At 34.8% G+C, this 23,180-nt stretch overlaps 1 protein-coding gene across 1 annotated transcript; it reads right to left on the bottom strand.

Moving 5' to 3' along the window:
* Positions 1-362: 362 nt before the first annotated feature.
* Positions 363-21,370, bottom strand: LOC132549714 (ATP-dependent RNA helicase DHX33-like). The gene is made up of 21 exons (XM_060213669.1): positions 21,289-21,370; positions 17,933-18,002; positions 14,714-14,874; positions 14,004-14,054; positions 13,468-13,539; positions 11,925-12,034; positions 11,579-11,696; positions 11,184-11,282; positions 10,406-10,491; positions 9,975-10,146; positions 9,549-9,646; positions 8,627-8,800; positions 8,043-8,133; positions 6,886-6,951; positions 6,252-6,340; positions 5,901-5,967; positions 5,130-5,234; positions 4,603-4,736; positions 4,254-4,323; positions 3,776-3,885; positions 363-3,201 (listed from the first exon to the last, which is right to left on the bottom strand). Exons 2-21 carry the CDS (start codon positions 17,985-17,987, stop codon positions 3,123-3,125), a joined length of 2,007 nt encoding a protein of 668 aa, XP_060069652.1. The 5' UTR covers positions 17,988-18,002; positions 21,289-21,370; the 3' UTR covers positions 363-3,122.
* Between the last annotated feature and the right edge of the window lie 1,810 nt (positions 21,371-23,180).

The raw sequence follows: 23,180 nt of genomic DNA, 5'->3' as shown, positions 1-23,180 counted from the left end.
ACTGTAGTCAATGGTTCTAGAGTAGACAACAGCTGTAGTCAATAGTTCTAGGGTAGACAACCACTGTAGTCAATGGTTGTAGATTTGACAACAGCTGTAGTCAATAGTTCTAGGGTAGACAACCACTGTAGTCAATGGTTGTAGATTAGACAACAGCTGTAGTCAATAGTTCTAGGGTAGACAACCACTGTAGTCAATGGTTGTAGATTAGACAACAGCTGTAGTATGTTTAAGACAATAATTTATTATTCATTTGAAGACATAAAACAAAGTAAGAACTAATTCTTAATTGCTTTTAAATGATTTTTTTATTATAAACAAAAATATTTGTAAGTTGACAGAAATATAACATTTACATTTGTAATAACAATATTTCAGATTTTTTACTCTATCATAATGTACATTAAAATAAATTTCATTGATAATACTTGTACCAGGCTATCAATATCCTGTACATTATTACCTATTTAATTTTCCCATACCTAAATAGATCGACCTGATAAATCGTTTGAACAACATATCGCATAAGATTTGTGATGAAGGTATCAAAATGGCATTTTCTCATCCTGGAAATTTAACTGAAATTAATGAACAGAAAAAATACTCTTCTCACAGATAAATGCCCATTACTTTGGGAAAACTGAACATATTCACACGCAAAAGGCCCAATGGGCATATCTATTCAGCTTACACAGAAGACGCGTACATTTCTGAAAACTTAAAAACCTATCCCTCAAAATGCTATATAAAAAATACCTTGACCCAGGAAGTATTGCTTGTTGAAAAGAAGAAATTTTAAGTTTTTAACACATCTGACCTTGGTAGCCCTTCATTAGAAGATGAAACCTGTGCAATTTAAGTTATTAAGAAGAATTTTTGGAAGATCTTTGACATTTAACTCCTGTGACCTTGACCATGCAACTTGAGCAATATAACAACCCTATGCCTTTTAGTTATTGAGAATTTTTTTGAAAATTTGAACACATTTGACTCCTGTTACATTGAGAGTTGATCAAGGTCAATCATTTGAGCACACTTGGTAGCCCTTCACTGTGGTATGCTAGAGAACCAATATCAGTACCCTGGGCCTTTTGGTTACTGAGAAGAAGTTGTTTGACCTCTGTGACCTTGAAAAAGGGTCAAGGTAGTTTATTTTAACAAAATTGGTAGCACTTTATCTTAGCATGCTACAGGTGCATATCAGCACCATGAGCCTTTTGGTTATTGAAAGGAAGTAATTGGAAGATGCCAACATATTTTACCCTTATGTTGTACGATGATCAAGTCAATCATAAAAACAAAACAAACTTGGTATCCCTTCGGGCAGTACTTTTTTTATTTGTACTCCCAAGTAATCAGCAAGGCATATGCTTCACTGTATTAAAATAAATGCAGCTTCTTGAATCAAGGTAGCCAAATGTATCTATATTCTCTAGCAGTTTTGTTTTTCAATGAGTTTCTATTTCAAACATCTATCAACAGTAGTATGTGATGGACTTTCCTTCATTTGAAATTCAGATTATTTACCAAGTCATTTTTCAATTTAATATATTGAGAATTCAAAATTTCTCACACCTCACAGAGAAATGTGAAAATGTTGGTTTAAACATGATATAATAAACTTAATGAATCATCTTTCATAAGACTTTCCCTAACCAGGTTCAGGATCATATAACACTACTTATATATATATATATATCACTGTAATGGAAAAGACATTCACATTTTCCAGTCAGGGATATCACATGTTCTCTCTCGTCATTAAATACAAATGCACATTCCCTCCTCGATCCCCTCCCCCAAAATAGACACAGTTACTATTCTTGTCCTGAGTTGTATATCGTATGATTGAACTTCTTACCAACATTTGAGAAAATTATGCTTTACCTCAGTCAATAGTGTGGTGGATATGTAAACTTAGGGTTCCATGTTTGATTTCTGGTGGAAGTAACGAAGTACGCTGAATGACGTCCAGTCAATAACTGTGACCTTTTCTGTGGCTTTGTTTGATGAATGAGGGCAAAGACTAACATGCTTTCATGCTATCTGGACTTACAATCCAAGGCAGATACTCATTTCTTGTCATCCCGTGACATAAGTACTGTATGTTATTAATATACAGGGCTCTCGATCTGCCAGATTTGGGGCCAATATTCCCAATGCAAAATAGTATCTTTTTTTCCCAATTTAGACCCCAAGTTTCCCCAATTCTAAGGAAAACGCCGCTATTTTCCAAATTCTAAGGGCCCCGGGCCCCAGTCCCAAAATGGGATGCGAGAGCCCTGATATGTGAATTATTTTGAATGTGTGAATTCATTATTGTACTTACCTGTCTAAAATTGATATTGCGATGAAATTTGATTGCGCCCAAATAAGCACGTTTACAGTATCACAGACACTTGAAAAAATGTTATGCCGTCTCTTCATATTAATACATAAAGTAATGATCTATGATTCCAAAAGTCTACAGGTGAACATGTTTCATATATAAAGTCAGCGAAATACATCTAGTTGCAATAAACAAAGATCACAGTCACTTCCAAAAACCGTCACAATAAATTTGAGTGGTACATCATATATAAACCTTTTAATCAACTTTTGAGGAAATTTCACTTAAGCTCAGCGTTTGAAAAAGTTATGTCCCTGCAATGTTTGCTGCCTTGTGCATATAAAGTAATCTTCCTGGTTTCTCTCTCAGGATAAAACACTATCAGCTGCCTTTTCATGTCCAATGAAATTCATTTGTTGTTTGGTTCCTAGCAACACGACACTGATCTTGATTCTGTCCACTCTAAGACAAAGTTCAAAAAGTCCTGTTTTTCGGGGATATAATTCTGTCTCTTCTTGAGTCCTGTTTCTCCTTATTGGATCAAACAGAGTAATGCCCATTTTCACTTCACAACACTATCCTAGAACTCTCCATTTCTAGGAATACCCAGAGAATCATCCCTCCTTTCCAGGTGAGACTGATCTGATGTAGTTATCTCCCCTTTTTTTATAACGGGTAAAATTCTATCACTTCTGGCTCTTATACATTAATTCACGTACTCTATATTTAATTTGCTGTCCCCAAGAGAATTATTCGAAGAGGTAATTTTATTACTCTGATGGGATAAGAATCACTATTTTGATGGCTTTTTCCGTTTGAAATATGAAGGAGCTGCCTCATAGAGCCAGTCTGGGTCAACAACACTAAGGTCTCTGTAAGAAACCGAAAATAAAGAAGAATTACGATCACAAAACATCGGTATGTACCTCTCTTACAAAATAAAACCTAAGTGAGTAGGAGCGAATTGGTACACACATCTCCCTAATCTTTATAAAGATTACACTTTAAATCTGTTGGGAGATTCATGAGATAACATGTAGACAAAATTATTATTTCAAAAATGGCAAACTGAGACAATTGACTTTTAACCTTATCTGATGACAAACAAAATATCATCAGGAATAGATTATGACTGCATGATGTTGTGGTGTTAACATAAACTACATCTGTTCACGATATATCTTGTAAAAAGCTTGTTTCCTAAGTGATCACGGGTACCTTTGATATTTGATATTTACCCTATGACTACTAAAATTAAATCAGATGAAGAATGTGCCAGTTATTTCGTCTATAATTCCATACAAACAAGAGTTCAGATTACAAAGGACGTGCTTATCTAGTAATATAGGTATAACACTGTGGACCCTAGTTGAAGGTATATTGGTGTACATAGGCCTCCATACAATACAGTAACATACAATACAGTAACGTTTAGCTCAGACTTACCTCATATAACACTTGGATGTTTTGACGAGCTCATTATAAATAACACATGCAGGTTTACATCTAAACAATGCTGATGATGGATGGATATGAACTGGCTCTCGTGTCGTTAACTTTAAGAGTAAAGTAAGAAGTATCGGTACACGCAGGAATACAAAACGTATTTCTAAGTCAGGAAAATATGGACTTTGAAGGAATATGTTATACACAAGCTTTGTTATCAGGTTATGTTTTTTTTAATTTTCATTTTGAATTCACACTGTAGCACACAAAACAATCAATTCACAGTATCAGCCACAGAAGTGAACTACAGAATCTTATCCAATTGGCATCTTGTATAAATGCCTTCTGTCATTTAGGTCTCTAACTCAAGTTGTCCATGACACTGACAAATAAAATTACATTTTCTACCAGTATATTGCATATATGTAACAAATGTCATAAATCAATCAAAATTTCAAAAAGCTGGAGAATAACTTACCGAAATATAGACATCACCTTCTTTTTGTAGCTCTGCTGCATTCATAAAGAGGCCTGCTGCCAAACATTTCCTGTAACCAATGACAACAAAGATAATATCTTCTGTAACCAATCAGAGCAAAGATGACATCTGCAACCAACAAAATGGTTTTTACCTGATTACACTGGTGTCTAGATCACACGATTTCACCACCATGGTCTGACTATCACAAATCTTTACCTGATTATACTGGTGTCCAGACCACACGATTTCACCACCATGGTCTGACTATCACAAATCTTTACCTGATTATACTGGTGTCCAGACCACACGATTTCAACACTATGGTCTGACTATCACAAATCTTTACCTGATTATACTGGTGTCCACACCACATGATTTCACCACCATGGTCTGACTATCACAAATCTGTCGTAATTGCTTGCGTATATCCATTGCCTTTGACATATTTCGGCCATTGATGAAGTTTTCTCGACACCATTCCTGTCAAAAGTAAAAAAGGTTGTTGAATACCACAGAAACACACACAACACCATCCATGAAAGCTATCGAGATTTAACTTAACACATTAACTGGGGTTGCATTAAATTTCATCTGCTCTTACAATTTAGTTATCAGGGACCCTTCTCAAAGTTATAGTAATATATACTCAGCAAATGAAAAACAAGTGAGCGAAAAAATTACATTAATCCTAAAGAAAATATACGATGACTTACAGTTTCAGTGAATTATCATAACAAGCAAAAACCAAAAAGGTCAAAACAATGAAAAGTTCCTTAGTTTCATAAACAAAAACAGTTAAACAACAGAAAAGTTGCTATGTCACTTTCATGTGAACCCAAATTACCTCCCCTTAGTGATGACCATTACCCTTACCTTATTGCCTTTGACTCCTTTATAAGCCTTGTAGATGTTAAGGAGTGTGATGTGGTCGCCATCACTCGACACAAACTTCTGACGGACGGCTAATGCCTCCTCTCTCTACAACCAATCCAGAGGTGCATAATTTAATGACACAATCATCTTAAGTTCATTCTCTCTCTTTTACCAAGGATAATTTAGATGTCAAGTAGATAAAAACAAAATATATCCAAATATATCCAGGTCATTGAACTTGAAATAGCTTTAAAGCAACCTGAAGCAAACTTGAGACATTCTAACCATCACTAAGGAAAATATTTTGGGTACAAAACCTTGAGTCTGAGAATAAGAAAGGTTTTGTGAAAACGAGCCCTGATGTTTGAAAATGTTTTTCATCAACAACAATTATTATTAAGAAAAAGAAATTTTTGATTCAGCTAATCTTGAGATTATGGTCAACAGTATGAAGAAGATTAAATCATCATTTCATTGGAAAAATACTGATAGCAGTGTAATTACTTTTTAACTTTACTCCATTTTCAGAAAATATAATGAACCCAGATACATAACAAAACCCATTTGAAACAAGCCATCCTTTTCTGTTTAATCTACAGCACTGTTGTATTGCCAAGCACAAACTTGTTTCTGTATAATATTTACTAGCTTAAATGACTCATATCTGACTAAATGAACTGATTTCCACAGATTCGTTCATTTTTTGTGTTATTTTCTTTGAGACTATAAAATGTATAAACCAAGGGAGATAACCAGCTGAATTATACTTACTTTACTCTGAGGCGTAAACAGGACAGAATCAACAGACAGCATTGACACAATTGTAAGGATTTCTTCTCTGAAAATATGAATACCAACTGTATTAGAATAATTTTGTATCAAAAGTTTTAAGAACATTTATAATGTTAGAATTTGATTGGACAACATTTTGATGATGCAATAGATGTATATATCTGTGATGTGAATGTTATTTTCAAGTTTATATATCATGCTCCTAAAAGTTTAAAAAAAAAAACAATTAACGAAAAAATCATAACAATGACAAGGAAATTAAAAAAAAAATTGAGTTTTTCTTAAACAATGCCACTTTCCAATAGACAGGAAAACATTAATTTTACATACAGACAATGAAGCTCCAGGGCTATGAGGAGTGTCTTGGACAACTTTGGGTCCAGAGGAAAAGCTGCCATCTTCTTCCCAATAGTGGTCAACTTTTAAACAAAAGAAAAGGGGGCTTCATATGATAAGTGGTCATGGATCTTCCTAATACACTGTACAAGTGCTAATCAACATCTGTATAAACAAAGTGTCTACACTGATACTATTTCTTTTAAGGTGTTATGGTATCTATTAACTTTTAGCATATTGCATATTTTTATTCAATGTAACACTTTGGGTAAAATTTTGGTTTCCTGACTGTTTACTATTTCATTTCATTTGAATATCTTGAATACAAAATTGATATTAGAGTTTTGTCTTGCTTTTCAAATCTAGCATCATGTGTTCTTATATGTAAGCACTAAAATCTATATCCATTCATGTATGAAAAATAAATCTTTCCACTTTCTGATCTTGCCAATAGAATATCATTTGAAGACATACTCTAATGCTTAACGATCTGTACTAAACATCAGCTACAGTAAAGATGTCTGTTACAGAAGAGTTACAAGTTATAAGATTAAATCTATAGGGCCATGTGTTCAGTACAGTAAAGCTGCACTAGGATTTCCAATTTAGAAACTCCATAGGACTGTACCTTGATGGTATCTTCCTTAATGACAGCTCCCAGGGTGTGGAGCTGGTGAACTGCACCTATGAGGAACTGCAACGAAAAAGACATTCAAACATGAAATGAATTAACGATATTCTATCAGCTGCCCCTAATCTTAGTTGATCAATTTCGGTTTTAAATGCAAGGGTGATAGAGTAGGTCTTGTTTTCACTAGACAGCAGGTAATAGCAGAGTATTACACAGGAATATAGTACCATCTCTTACAGATAATCACAGTATGTTAATCTCTATATATAATTCATCATTACATGTTGTGTTAATAGTAAATTACCAAATCATGTACAGATATCTGGTCACATTACAGTCTAAAGGTGTATAAATACACTGCCAGTATAAGGTGGGCCAGGATATCTGGTCACATTACAGTCTAAAGGTGTATAAATACACTGCCAGTATAAGGTGGGCCAGGATATCTGGTCACATTACAGTCTAAAGGTGTATAAATACACTGCCAGTATAAGGTGGGTCAGGATATCTGGTCACATTACAGACTAAAGGTGTATAAATACACTGCCAGTATAAGGTGGGTCAGGATATCTGGTCACATTACAGTCTAAAGGTGTATAAATACACTGCCAGTATAAGGTGGGTCAGGATATCTGGTCACATTACTGTCTAAAGGTGTATAAATCTAGTGCCAGTATCAGGTGGGCCAGGATATCTGGTCACATTACAGTCTAAAGGTGTATAAATACACTGCCAGTATAAGGTGGGCCAGGATATCTGGTCACATTACAGTCTAAAGGTGTATAAATACACTGCCAGTATAAGGTGGGTCAGGATATCTGGTCACATTACAAACTAAAGGTGTATAAATACACTGCCAGTATAAGGTGGGTCAGGATATCTGGTCACATTACAGACTAAAGGTGTATAAATACACTGCCAGTATAAGGTGGGTCAGGATATCTGGTCACATTACAGTCTAAAGGTGTATAAATACACTGCCAGTATAAGGTGGGTCAGGATATCTGGTCACATTACAGACTAAAGGTGTATAAATACACTGCCAGTATAAGGTGGGCCAGGATATCTGGTCAAATTACAGCCTGTAGGTGTACCAGTGAAAGAACAGTCTAGAATTAAATTTGTTAAATTTTCAGGTTATCAAAGTCTCTTACTTCAGTGCTGGGTTTATCCATGAAGTCAAAATTAATGATATCGGTGATCCCCATGGCCAGCAGTTGTAGAGCCACACTGGATAAGTTACACCTGTAAAGACACATTACTCATGATACACACATACAGATAAAGTACAGCTGTGTACAGGTATTATCCAGTTTACAGCTGTGTACAGATATTATCAGTTTACAGCTGTGTACAGGTATTATCCAGTTTACAGCTGTGTACAGGTATTATCAGTTTACAGCTGTGTACAGGTATTATCAGTTTACAGCTGTGTACAGGTATTATCAGTTTACAGCTGTGTACAGGTATTATCAGTTTACAGCTGTGTACAGGTATTATCAGTTTACAGCTGTGTACAGGTATTATCAGTTTACAGCTGTGTACAGGTATTATCAGTTTACAGCTGTGTACAGGTATTATCAGTTTACAGCTGTGTACAGGTATTATCAGTTTACAGTTCAACTCCTTAAATGATACATATCATTATGACTAAATATGCTTTAATGAAAGCTGGAAACATACTGACCTCTGTATGATTGGCTGTAACTAAATACCCCTCTATGGAAGCTATACTGACCTCTGTATTTCTGGAATGGTGTTATCTGGAAAGTCTTGGAACTCCTCTTCTGTGTAAAGTCGGTAACATGTCCCAGCAGCCTCACGACCGGCCCTTCCCGACCTCTGTAAGGCCTGAGCTTTCGACAACTTTACCACTTTCAGCAAATCCAGTCCACTACGTGGGGTGAAGATTCTGTGAAACAAAAATAAATGCCAGGTAATTATCTCCCTTACTGCCAATCTCTCTCTCTCTCTCTCCCTCTTTCTCTCTCTCTCTCTCTTTTTCTCTCTCTTGCTCTCTCTCCCCACCCCCTCCTCTATCTCTCTCTCTTCCCTCTATTTCTGTCTCTCTATCTCTCTTTCCCCCTCTCTCTTATACATTACCTTTCATGCCAATCTTGAAACAACTTCCCATCATACCTCACTACAAACTTTCTTACCTTTCCATACCAGGCCCCTGCAGAGTTTTAATGAATTTAATGATACAAACTTCTTTTTCATAATTGTGATAGATAATAATTCAGCCTACATTAAAATAAGATATTTTTGTGGGACTCAATTTTGGTGGTTATCCAGATTAAATCTACTTACCGTATTCGATCCACTAAGCGCCCAGGGTGCTTAAAAAAAATTGCAATTAAGGGGGGACGCTTATAGGGACATGGGCGCTTATTGGGTTCATGGACATAAGAATTCACTGATTATCCACAAAATGAACAAAAAATAAAAATCATCACAAAAATCAAAATGATTTTACAATAAATATAAATTCATTCCATGTTAAACACATCACTAAGTATCTATGCGATGGTGTAAGTTAAGTTTTATGAACTGGTTGTATAAAATTTTCTAACAGGAGGAAGGCATGTAGGAATTTTCATACAAGATATTTTCAAGAACATTAGCAGGGTTGTGAACTCACAGCAGGGTTGTGAACTCACTTGGCTTTGACCACTCCAGTATCAATGACAAAGCTGATACCGTGTATTGTGATAGATGTCTCTGCTATATTGGTGGCAACAATGACCTTCCGCGTGCCCTGGATAAAAATACAATCACAAAAATGTCATATAAGTGAATTTTGTATATCAATTGGTTCCTGATTAAAAAAACAACACTATTTAAACATTTATTTATTTTTCTCAAAATTTTTTCAACTTGTCAAACTGCTTGACACTGACAAAAGTAAAACTGTGGTTACTTTGCGCTTTATCACGTCAAATATATTACATAAATACAGCGTGACTGATGTTTATCATCTTTAATCACAAAGACACTGAAGTTTAATGGACAAATCTAGATTTACTAGTACTTCAGGAGTGTAACGGTAATGTAAATTTAAAGGAATAGTTGAAGCCATTTCTTACTTTTGGAGCTGGGTTAAATGCTCGAAGTTGAAGATGTGATGGCAGAGCCGCATAAAGGGGCCATACAACCATTGGGGGGGTGTCCCCAACCATGCCTCTAGCTATTTCCTGTATAGAGCGCACCACAGAGTCAATCTCTTCCTGGCCAGTCAGGAAAATCAGTACATGTTGGCTGTAAAATGATCAATCAACCATGACAGAAATGATATCCTTCCTCTCCACAATGGTAAAACATAAAAAGTAGAACCAATGATACAAGTAATTTTTAAACCATTACATTAAGTCTTCAGTCTGAAGAAGCCCACTGTTCGGGCGAAACCGGTAGACATTTCACACTAATAAAAAATCAACTTATCCCGAACCTGTTGCGATTGACTTATGTCTTCAACTAGATTTTATGGAAACTTCAAAGTCTAAGGTCGTAAACTTACTCTGCAGGTTCCTCCCTGTGGATCTGAAATAGGGCCACAACAGCTGCAAACACATAGTCGGACTGTGACTGTCGACTGTAGTACACCTGTAACAAACACACACAAAATGCTTTGGTGTCTATGTGAAAGAAACTAGATCCTGCATACCTGTGCTGGTATCTACATAAATTATGAGCCCTACCTATCTGTAATGAGGCTTACATTATGGTGCTTGAGCATACAGGGCTCTCAAACCCCATTTTGTGACTGGGGCCTGAGGCCCTTAGAATTGGGAAAAATAGTGATGTTTTCCTTAGAATTGGGAAAACTTGGGGTCTAAATTGGGAAAAAAAGATACTATTTTGCATTGGGAATGGGGCCGAATATCGGCCCCAAATCTGGCAGATCGAGAGCCCTGGCATACTTATCTATATAGGAGCAGACATTCCTAAACTTAAGCCTACAAGCCTGTACTAGGACCTGCAACCCTGTACTGGAGCCTACATACCTATACTAAGGCCTACATACCTTTACTAGGACCCGTAACCCTGTACTGGAGCCTACGTACCTATACTAAGGCCTACATACCTGTACTAGGACCTGCAACCCTGTACTGGACCCTACCTACCTATACTAAGGCCTACATACCTGTACTTAGATTTTCCTATCTGTACAAGGGCCTACATGGGGTACATACCTGTTCTGTAGATCACATACTTGTTTTTGACCTATATACCTGGACTTGGGTCTAGATAGATGCATGTTCTGTAGACTACATTCTTGTTTTGGACTTACATACCTGAACTGGGAACTGCCGTCCCTCCAGGTACAACACCGGGGCTTTATTGAAGAATTGTGAGAAATGATCCACGTCCATGGTGGCAGACATTATTATAATCTGAGGAGAAAAATTATCATAAAGTTAATACAGTTAAGATTATACAAGTAGAGTGAATTATAGACAAATACATGTAGTTAACTTTTATTTATAGACTAAATGTACAATCAAAATATATATCATGACAGCAATAATGGCTTATCAATAAGATAAATTACTTTTCCTCATATGAAACATCCTGTAATTAATCCTGAAATTGCTGTTCTTGTTGTCTATTGTCAAAATCTTCCACTTTCCTGATAATTAGCCTACTGGACATGATAAAAGTCTGTTGGACATAGTGAAATCCCACTTACCTTTAGTGGGAGAAGATTTCTCAGTTTCCTCCTCTTTTGTGCCTGTTTGACTACACCAAACAAGACATCAGTATGTATGGTCCTCTCGTGGGCCTCATCCAAGATCACAAAGGAGTACCTACATTGGTAATTCATAATGAGAATATAGAGTTTTTTCCTTTCTATGGTTAGAAAACCCTGTATGTGTAACCAGAATTTACCTGTATTATGATTTGTTTTTTATACAATACAGTGAAAAAATTATCTGTTTGAAACTTTAAATATTTGTCTTTTTCTTTAAAATATGTACAGGAATGAAGGGCATTTCAAAGAAATCCACTCTGTAATGAAGTAATATCCTACTAGCCTTTTCAATAATGGATCCAAGATGGCCTCTCGTAGCAGCATTCCATCTGTCATATACTTGATTCTAGTCTTTTCACTTGTCATATCTTCAAATCGCACACAATGACCAACCTAGTGTGAAAAAAGTAGAGATATAGCCATGCTCTAGTACAGAGGAAAGCTGAAAGTTCACTTAAACTTTACAGAGTGTTGAATTTATATCAATCAGTGTAGCTGAAAGTTCACTTAAACTTTACAGAGTGTTGAATTTATATCAATCAGTCTAGCTGAAAGTTCACTTAAACTTTACAGAGTGTTGAATTTATATCAATCAGTCAAGCTGAAAGTTCACTTAAACTTTACAGAGAGTTGAATTTATATCAATCAGTCAAGCTGAACGTTCACTTAAACTTTACAGAGTGTTGAATCTATATCAATCAGTCTAAAGCAAAATTCAACATATATTTGTTTTTGTTAGTAAGTATTATTTACTTTACAACAACTGCCAAAAAAGTTCTACCCATTTATATATCAATTATTTTTATTGGACAGAATGGAAATATTTATGAGAGGTCTTACTGTGGGAGGAATCCAAAGTACATGGGAAAAACACACACTACTCAATATTACACAGAAACACACTTTCCTGTCTTCTACATTGTCTTTAACTGTATAATATTTACATTTTCATTTCACTCCACCTCAGTGAAACTAGTTAACCCTGGTTGGTTCACTTCTTGATGAAAAAAGTGAGTCACATGCTTTCATTATAGGCAAAGACGTATAATGTAGCATTGCATACAAGTCTACTGCACATGTATTCAATTGTTGCTTTACATGCCAATGAAAAATACCAAAATGAATATGATGAAGATATTACAAAAACACCATATGATGTGACAAAATGGTGACATTCTCGAAAGCAACATCATCCTACTTGAAAATGTTCTCATCGTTTGTAGGCACTTTACCAGATTTCATGTGAGATTCTCTGTCTATCTGATCTTGTCAAAGCTACATACATGTATGTTATTATTTATGATGTAATTGCCAGTCCTTAGTGAGATAACATCGAACACTGAGTCTGACCCAACCTGATGTGTGCCTTTCAGCTTTTAGCCTCATCTTGAATCCCTTGTTGTGACAGCCGATGTCCAATCTACATCTATTATCAATGATTTCAAAACCCTAACCCTGTAACCTTTCATGTCAACATTCTCGCCATTTTGTGAAAGACTATAGGCTAGTCTGTGTAAAATTATTTTAATTTTTTTTTTCAATTCCAAAATGGTACATCCGGCAACTTCCTTTTTAAAATGGTTAGTGCAAACATAAGAATTGATTGTCTATTTTGTTGCTTGCATAGACTGATGAAGGAAAGCGAATTTTGTGCAAATGGCGTGGGAACTGCTCTGCAACGATTTGCACAAGGTGAATGAATGTATGTGGAATACGCAAGTCAAAGAGAGATCACCATAGTTACCACAGTCTACATTTTACAAGACGTCCTTATGCCCTGTGCTCTTCTCCAAAAATAATCAATATGATATTTTAAAAACACTTACCACATGTCCTGGTTCACTACCCCTTTCTTGAGCAACTCTCTGGGCCACTGTTATGGCAGCTACCCTTCTTGGCTGTGGAAATATTTAAACGTCAATCTCAAATATGGTGCATTGAATTCAAAGGAAAACCTTTACTCCCAAAGGAGAAATATAAGCACAAATATCCCTGATGTATATAAAACATACAAGTACTGGTGATGGTCAAAGTTTTTATTTCGTAAGCGTGATCACTTTCAAGCTATAAAGAATAGTTGCTGATTACCATGTATAATGACTGTTATGATAGACACAAGGCAGAATGTGAGAACACTTCAATGATATCATAAAGGTCGACTTGTTCTATGTCACATAACACAGTGTACAGCTAGTTAGTTTACAAGGTGGTGTAATTGGATGTAGAGCATAAAAACACAATATGTATAAAACATGATCTGTATAAACCACAATATGTATAAAAACACAATACCACAATAAAAATTATGCTCCAAAATACTGCTCATCAGCAGAAGTCATCTTCTTAAGTAACAATACTTTACCTGAGTTATAGCTATGATCAGGTTCTTGTGTAGTCGTTCTTCAAAAATGTACTGTAAATGACAGAAAAATGTCATCACAGACAATACAGATCTATGAATCACTTTGTTTTTCTATATTGCCAATAACAAATTTCATAGAAAAAGAAGGGCCCAAGAAGCATAAACATGTTTTAGACTAAAATAACTTTCAAATACTCTAAATAAATGTAATAACTTTTATTCTATTTTTGTCAGGTGTCAAATATATTTCATATTATTTGTCTATGATGAGAACTAATTCTTTTTCTAAGTAACACAGAAATCAAAGTTATTTCCCTTGTTTCAAATACTCTATGTTAATAAAGCTACAATTTTGTATTCCTCTTCTAACAGCTGAGAAATATAACGTCAATGAAATTGATATTGGTCTATGGCAAGATAAGACACTTCTTCCAACTGAAAGAGAAATCCGAGTGATCTCCCCTATTGCCATGGTCTCAAATCTCCCTGTTGAACTTCAGTTGTCTCCCCATTGTCATGCTACAGACCTATTTGTTGAAGCTGTGTCTCAACATAACAATGCAAAAAAAAAAGGGGTGAAATTTGAGTTGTTTTCAATTTTTGTGTCATTAAACCTAATAATTAAAAATGAGTTGTCTCTCTATTATCATGTCGTCAAATCTATCCATAAAAACAGAGTTATCTCCCCATTGTTATGAAATCGAACCTACCTGAGGAAGCTGGGTGGTCTTGCCACTTCCTGTCTCACCAATCACAATTGCAGTGTCAAGTCGATTTAATTCCTGTATCAGCTTTCGTTTAGCTGAAAATATTGGTAAATTCTTTCTTTCTTCTTGCAGTTTTTGGAACAAAGGGACCCCATTCTTCATTCCTAAAAGAAGATAGTCAAGAAAATCTGAGCGCATACCAGAACAAGACTATCAATACATCAAATACCTTCACTAGTATTGAGTTAAATTCACATGTCTGAAAAAAATGTACATTAATTGGTAACAGCAAGTTACTGGGTAATACAGCTTTTAATTCATGTTTTCAAAGGCAGCTTTCTCTCAAATGAACTGTTTGCAGAAACTAGAATATGTATGTTAAATATTAATGAAGATTATTCATCCATTATAAGCTTGATAGACAGACTACAACTGGAGTGCTACATTTTGGCCTCAAAAATAAAAAAAAAAAAAAGTTCTACATTATAAAAAGATGTCTGCAGAATTTAACAATCAGCGAATATCTCTCGATACAGATCTACACCATATATACCAGTGTGTTAGTGACGTTAAATGGACTATGTAATTTTCTAATAAAACCATTACAAGCACATTAACTGCAGTATGCTGTTCCCAAGCCTATTAGCCTGCTAACATTGTGGCTGCCTAATGGTTATCTCCCCACCACTGGTCAGTCCTATAGCCAGGTCAGCTTAAAAGCCTACTTCAGAAGCATTTCACTATTGTTATCAGCATCTAGATTCAATTTTTCTTTTAAGGGTATCATTTACCGTGACACTGCCCCAAGTTAAAAGTCTCGTTTGATATCTGACGACCAGTTCACTGTTTACAACATGTATATATCACTGTTAAGTACCAACTACAAATCATTAACTTTTGGGAAACAGATATTTAAGTTCTAAATTTATTGCTTTCCCTCTGGGAGTCATTCAAATTTTGAAAACCAAATCTGTCTGTTAATTAGCCAATGGGTTCCAACATTTGCAAATGTTGATCAAGGTTAACCCAGATATTCCTACAGAAATCACCAATAAATTGGTGACTGAGGTTTCAGATAAGTCACTTGTTTAATGATATGAGCTTCATTAACTGATACATGTGGTAAAACCCTTGTTCCAGATTGTATGTTTTCCAGCTTTTAACTTTTATGATGTGCAATCAAGCAAAGACTTCAAACTTATCCAGTATATGGTGATCATAAGATACAACATATATATTGTAGGTCAAATCCATTTCCAAAAAAAACAAAATGCAAATCAGAAATCATTCATGATATATCATAAACTAACATATGATGTAAAATATTGTAAGCTGAATAGAAACAAAATTTACACATTCTTTTCTTAGACTTCAGAAAGATGATCGTTAAAATAAATATAACTCAATACTCATATTCATGAAGTTGTTATTTTTTATTTTTATTTTTTATTTTTTTCTTAAATCAAAATTTAGGATTATATTACTGACCAATAATTATTTTTAAACCCCCCTGCGCTCCCCCCCCCCTCCCTTGAAGAAATCAGGATTTTACCGGTTCTTGGTTATAACAATATTCACTTGATTCCTCTATTGTAACCATAACATTGAAAAATAACATGTAACAAGTGCAGATAAAAATAGAAATGCTTTTATTGGTTCTGTGAAGCTAATCAAAGCGAACTTAAAAAAAAAAAGAATTAAACACTTAATTGAAAGCGAAATGATTGAGAACTGTTTAAATCGTCATTACAGCCCCAGGTATAACCAGACTGACCGAGGGTCAAACTCTTGAATGGCAATGATCACAGAAGAGGTAAAGTGACCCCCTCAATCCAGCTTCAAATTGACCCTCAGCAGACCTTCCTTTACAACGGATGAATGTGCAGTTTGCTCAAAATAGTTTAAGTTTATTTTTTTTTGTTCCTGAGGTCATGATTTTAAAAAGCTACGTAGATATTCTTTACATGTCTGTATCAATATCAAATCTAATGATGCTTTGCACTGCTGAAAATAAATTCAGACATTGAAGAAAGTTTATTTAATACAAAATCAAAGCTAACAAATCTTTAAGGAGTCAGACATGGATATCACTGATATGTCATCAATGAAACAGATTCCGAAATAATTGGACAAAAATCTGACAATAACACTCTTACAGACTACTCAACAGCCTTCACGGCTTGACCAGTGGGCAAGAGGTTAGGGGTCAGTGGACACAGGCCATAGGGTCAGACATGGGTCACTTTTATTTGTTTATCCTTAGATACTGCAATTTAATTTCATTTCAGATGACCAGATTTAGTGGCGATCAACCTGTAGTATCACATTCCAGCTGAATAGGGGGCGGGTCTGGATGTTGCTTTCACTTTCTATGCCTTTAGTATTGGGCGTTTCTTCCTTGTCAGAATCCTCCTCCTTCTACTTTGGTGTCTTGAAATGTTTTGCTTCCTTATTTTGTTTGTTAATGGACCATCTACACACTACATCTAGCCTAATCACATCTTGATCCTCATTATGTTTGTTATAATGGACCTACAACACACTACATCCAGACTAATGACCTATCATTTCTTTACTGATCTTCAAGGCTAAATAACACATAGTTAACCTTCAACTAAATATAACAGTTAAAAGTTCAAGGATAGTAGGCTAGTATATAGATTAATCTTAGAGACAAAAACGTTCTCCAAGTCAAGCTGACATTGTAACTATGGAAAAATGTTAACATCTAGGAAAACTGATTATACAACATATCAAACAAATCTCTCTATCAACCAGAAACCTATTTTCATCAAAATAAAAATGATATTAGATGTAGTAAACTTCAAATGTTGTTTTTTGTAGTTCTATATTGGACAATATCGCATTCAAAGCCAGTGAAACAAAATAAGAAAGGCATTCATGTCTAGTAAACATAATAAATATGATTACACTTTTCAGGGCTCTCGATCTGCCAAATTTGGGGCCAAATTCCCAATGCAAAAAAATATCTTTTTTTCAGAATTTAGACCCTATTCTAAGGAAAACACCATTATTTTTCCCAATTCTAAGGGCCTCGGGCCCCAGTCCCAAAATGGGGTGTGAGAGCCCTGCTATTTGCAATTCTCGTATGTTGTTATATATTACATATGTTATCACTGCACCAGTTTATCAACATACTATTCTACAAATACCTCAGCTAAAATTATTCTATGTTTGCAGTATATTCAAAATCTAATTTACCTCCTCCGGGAGAGAATTTCATCTTTTTGGCTGGAGGTCTGCTGTCAACTGGCATTTTGCAAGAGTTACCCTGAAACCAAGCAGAAATCATGGCATGAATCTGCAGGTACTGCAGAGCCGAACAATATACACCTGTACTATGCCAAAGAAATAGCCATGATTTAATATATCAAATTTTTTACAAATATTCAAAATTGAAATGGGAATATTAGATCCAAATGCTATGAAGGAAAAGAGTTCTACTGTGTTCTGATGATAAATTAAAGCATACCAAGTTCTGAAGTGATGAGTTAAAGACTGAAGTTCTAATGAGATTAAAATATTTCAAATATTGTTGAATCAAGATGCTGTTTATAAAAACACAATCTCGTGACAATTCAAAGAAAAAGAACAAAAATTTAAACAAGTAATGAAGAAAATGTCGATAAGGTTGTTTCATTTAATGACTAGCATCAGCAACAAAAATTGATTACGGTAATGTCCGGCAGATATCCAGTAAACTTTCGAATGAACCAATGAAAACGAAGTACAGCAAGGGCAGCAACATGCTGAAGAGCATTGAAATGCTTCATAAAAAGGAGATATCAAAGGCAAGAGTTAAATGGAGTTAAGTTAATCTAACATTCAGGGAAAAAAACTTCACAGTATATTTATAATCCTACACAGTTTGAAAGAAGTTTTTATTTGAAAAATTATAGAGGAAATCTATTGGCCAAGATTTAGATTATGAAAGTGGAAATAACTATACCAAATATTGTCAAATCAAACTTGAATTGGGTCAACTGAATTTTGTGTCATTAGATTGGGCTTAGCAACTTAGAAAGAAATCAGCTGAAGATTAACATGACGAAAACAACAAGGGGCAATAACTCACCCAGATATAGTGAAATAAAACTGCCATTCAGGACAGCACAACTTAACATCAAGGTGATCAAGCCAAAAAAATTATTAAAAGTTTGATAGAAAGCAGCTGAAAATTGAGAGAGAGATCTGGACAAGATTAATATTTTGGAAACAACAAGGGTCAGTAGCTCTTCTAAATATAGTCCAATCTAACTGCCATTTAGTAAAACACAACTTCACGTTATGATGATCAAGCCTACCAAGCAGAACCTGGTAACCTGCCAACAATGCCATGTACATGTAAATCAAAGTCAAGTCCAATTTATTCTCAACATGAGAAATAAGAAAGTGACAATGACACTACAAGGCTTCAGTATCAAACACATATCTAAACTGTTCAACAGAATATTTCCTGATGAAATCATGATAGCAACCATAAAATTTCCTCATAACCTTCATCAACCTGTATCTCTTTAAGGACAAGGCCCTGTGTCATATTTTTTTTTCATCTCAAAGCCAAGATAAATCAATATCACAGATAACATGATACTGGAAACAAACCTTTCAGTAACCTTAGACTAGGGAAAAGGCTGGGAGTTTTATAACCAAGAAATGAAATATTTGAAATTATCATGCATATCTTATAAAGAAAAACAGTAAATTATATAAAAGGGGCAATACAAACCGCTGTAGCTTGTACATAGTTTTTAGATAGAGTCTATGTCACTCTGTGGTATGCTTCATTGGCTCAGCCGTGATTAGCAAACCAAAGACCTCAGCTTCAACCTTTTATTTGAGTGCTCAGCACAATGTCTCTACTCTTTCTTTTACACAAGTTATACCCGGTAATTATTAAGCAATAACTAATGCAGTAAGTGGCTTATGAAGATGTTAAAATTGACTATTTACCTACCTGTGATTTTATTTTGCTGTCTATTTCATGGTCATGGATAGAAAGTCAGAGCCCTTCAAATTCAGTGAAGTACCAAAAATGATGAGGACTTTCAGAAAGTCTAGACTGCTTAAAAATTTGTTTTTTATAACCGAAAGAGGTGCAAATGTCAATAAATAAACTGAAATCCAAACTTTTATTTTTTTTTATGGAGATCATTAAGTTGTAAAGTACAAAAAAGTCTTTCAAAATCAACTTTCTGATGAATGATCATGTTCCCAATCTCATTAAACATGCATAAGTATATGCACAATACGGGCAAATTTACCTATAAAGTCAGATTTACTGGTGCTCCTTTAGCTGTAAGAATTATCAGAATGTAAGAAATCAAGTATACAGTGCCAGAAATGAGATTGCAATAATATATTGTTCAGTTTTAAAGCAAAGCAATGTTACAGAAGAAAAACATTTTCCTTAAAAAATACATGATTCATGGATGCTGCTGGTAAACTATGACATAAATTGATAAGTAAGCTACTTTTAAGACAAAACTCTGTACCAGTAGCTTCATTCAGATCTAGGATGAGAGGTCCCAGGACTTCATCCATCTGAGAAAAATTCTGCTAGAAGTAAAAGGCAGGGTGAATAGGTGCTCTGCACTTAACCTGTATCTAAATGTTAAATGTTGATGTTAATCAAAAATACTATGACAACATTTTCACTTTCCTGAACTTGTTTTACTTACTTTTAATTATTACTTGAAATAAAGATGATTTTAAAGAAATGAAATTTGCTGGAATCAAAATAATTCTTTCAAGTTCTCAGCATATAACACCCCAACCAATATCTTGACGTCACCACACATATACAAGCACACACACATCAACACCACATTAAAAGGTGCCTGAGCAAAGCTCTATACTGGTTACATATGTAAGACCATGCTCATTCACCTCTAGGAAGGAGGTGAAAGGTATGGAACATAGTACTCCTATAACAAAAGAGGTCACAGGTCAGCCGTTTTATCATCTGACATTATTGTGCGACATGGCATCTGTCATAAGTTTCTCACCATGTAAAACCTCTAACATTGTTGGAGTAGGAACATAGGTGCTCTGCACTTTACCCTAAGCTTATGTTAATGAAAAATACAATGACAGCTTTTTTCTCGCTAAATTTGTTTGACTTAATTTTTATTTTTACCAAACATAAGATGATTTTTTCAGAAACGAACTTGGAATGAATTATAATACATTCAAGTACCAGACACATAACACTAGCAAATACCACGATACATAATCAAACACAACACCGTAAATGTCACAATAAATGCGAAATTGATCTACGGTGGTAGCGCACCAAATTTTCTTTATTCCTTGGAGCAATACCCAATTTATTGACGTTATTCTCCATACTTTCAACCGAGAATGTCACAGTGACATGTAAGCTTCGCTCTTTCCAGGCACTGTCTTACATATATTAATGTCAACCGAGAATTTCAGTCTGGCATGTAAGCTGTGTTCTTTTCAAGGAGCTGTCTGATTCATTAACATGTAATTGCAGGAAGTAACAATATTAAGAACATTATAACAGATTAAAATAACTGCTTCAAATAACTCACCTGGAGTACGATATACTTCCTTTTTCAATTTCTTGAACGAATGTTTCTTGAATAATCCAGATGTGATCTATTGATTAAATATCACCAAAGGAAGAAATGCGTAAAAACGTTGTATAAAAGTACACACGTTATTTTTCATGGAGGCTGCCATCTTTCTTTTCGGATGTCTTTTGACTTTCTACTCATATGTACAACGATTCAAGATGTACCCCGAAAGACTTGAACTTGCGAACTCTCGCAACATCCGGTCATTGACTTCCCGTGAAAATGGCGGAATCAGGGTGAAAAGTTCATTCAGGTACAAGTGAAATGCTATTTATCTTGAGTTGCTATCGGTCATACACTGAGATCACTAAGACCGGAGATACTGACCAAACGGTGTGTGACGGAGAGTATGTTGTGAAACGTCATGATCACAAGTATTTCCATCCTCTAACACCAACGGTTTACTTTCTAAATTGTGTCCATTCGGATTCGTGGAGTTATACTTGAAATAAGTTGTCAAAATATTGGCACGAGACCAATTTAAACTATCTTATACATGTTCAGTTTATATGTAGATTTAACATTTGTTTATAATATGTGATATAATTACCAGTGGTGTGTCATAGATATGAGGATACACGAGATGTTGTAAAGGAGTTTGACCACCAATCATGTTTATAAGATGAGTTGAGAACCATATTGACAGACTTTGTGATGTATCGGTGTTACACGCCAGCCATGCCAGCATAGGATTGCTGATCGTTATCAGGTAAATATTAGTGATTTTGAAAAGGGTGCATCTCGGCGCAAATAGCAACACATTGTAGGGCCATTTTAAAAGAGGAAGACATCTTATAAAGGCAAATTACACCCAAAAAACGAAATTCATATTTTAATTTATTTCTTATAATATCCTAAGCACAATATTTCATTTTTGATCGAAAAATCTGAAATATCAACAATGTTCGAATTATTTGACCATTTTTAATTTTTTTTGCATTGGAGGGCTGCTATCTGAAACTTATGCCAAATGCAAAGTAAATAGTTCTATGTAATAAGACTTGTCTTGAAATGTTTGACATTTATTAACTTTTAGAAAATTTGAATATTTAGATCACAAGGACAGTATTGTGAATGTCTAAAAATACCACCACCAGCAGCAACATGTTTACTATCAGTAAAGATGCTTTCATTTACATTTTTAAGTAGATTTATGATATTTCAATCCATTAGAAGATAGATTTTCAAATGACCCATCAAAGTGGTTGTTACTACAGTTCAGCTTGCAAGAAGGATCAGAAAACAGATAAGCTGACTGTTAAGTAGAGAGAAATGTACTGTTAGTCTAGCCACTTGCTTCAATCCAGAAAATTCATACAATATTTACAAAAATTACATGTACATTTCGCATGTATTCATTTCAGTTACGTACCATTTGCAAACAATATATAAAGAATTGTATAATTTGTACTTAATTGGAGAATCCTACCAATAATACATACTGCAACTTTGCTTCATCTATCATTACTTTTCATTTTTGAGTATCACCTCTGTTCATCCAGGGGTTATTGTTCTCTCTGACCATTAAGAAGATATGAACTGGTGTGCTTTTAAAGGCAGGACAGCCACATATCATTAGACCCTTGTGTATGTTTTTGAATTCACAAAAATCAGTGTTAACACATGAGTTGGAAGGGAAATGATCTGTTTCTCATGTTTTATATGTAGATAACAGCATGTAGTCTGGAATGGATGTTGATGATGTCACATATTCCTGTTTTTTAGAGCCTGTGTTAGATAATGCATGACTGTGCAATATTATTTTGTAAAACCTCTGATCAGTTAAGATTTGTTCTGTCTTGTTTTAGTTTAAATCCTTTATATTTCTATTCATGTTTAACTGATAT

This window comes from Ylistrum balloti, unplaced genomic scaffold (assembly GCF_031769215.1).
Source record: "Ylistrum balloti isolate Yb309-2 unplaced genomic scaffold, AGI_CSIRO_Ybal_v1 Utg370076, whole genome shotgun sequence".
NCBI lineage: Eukaryota > Metazoa > Mollusca > Bivalvia > Pectinida > Pectinidae > Ylistrum > Ylistrum balloti.
The sequence above is the reverse complement of the archived record's forward strand: the minus strand, read 5'-3'. Positions and strand labels throughout refer to the sequence as shown.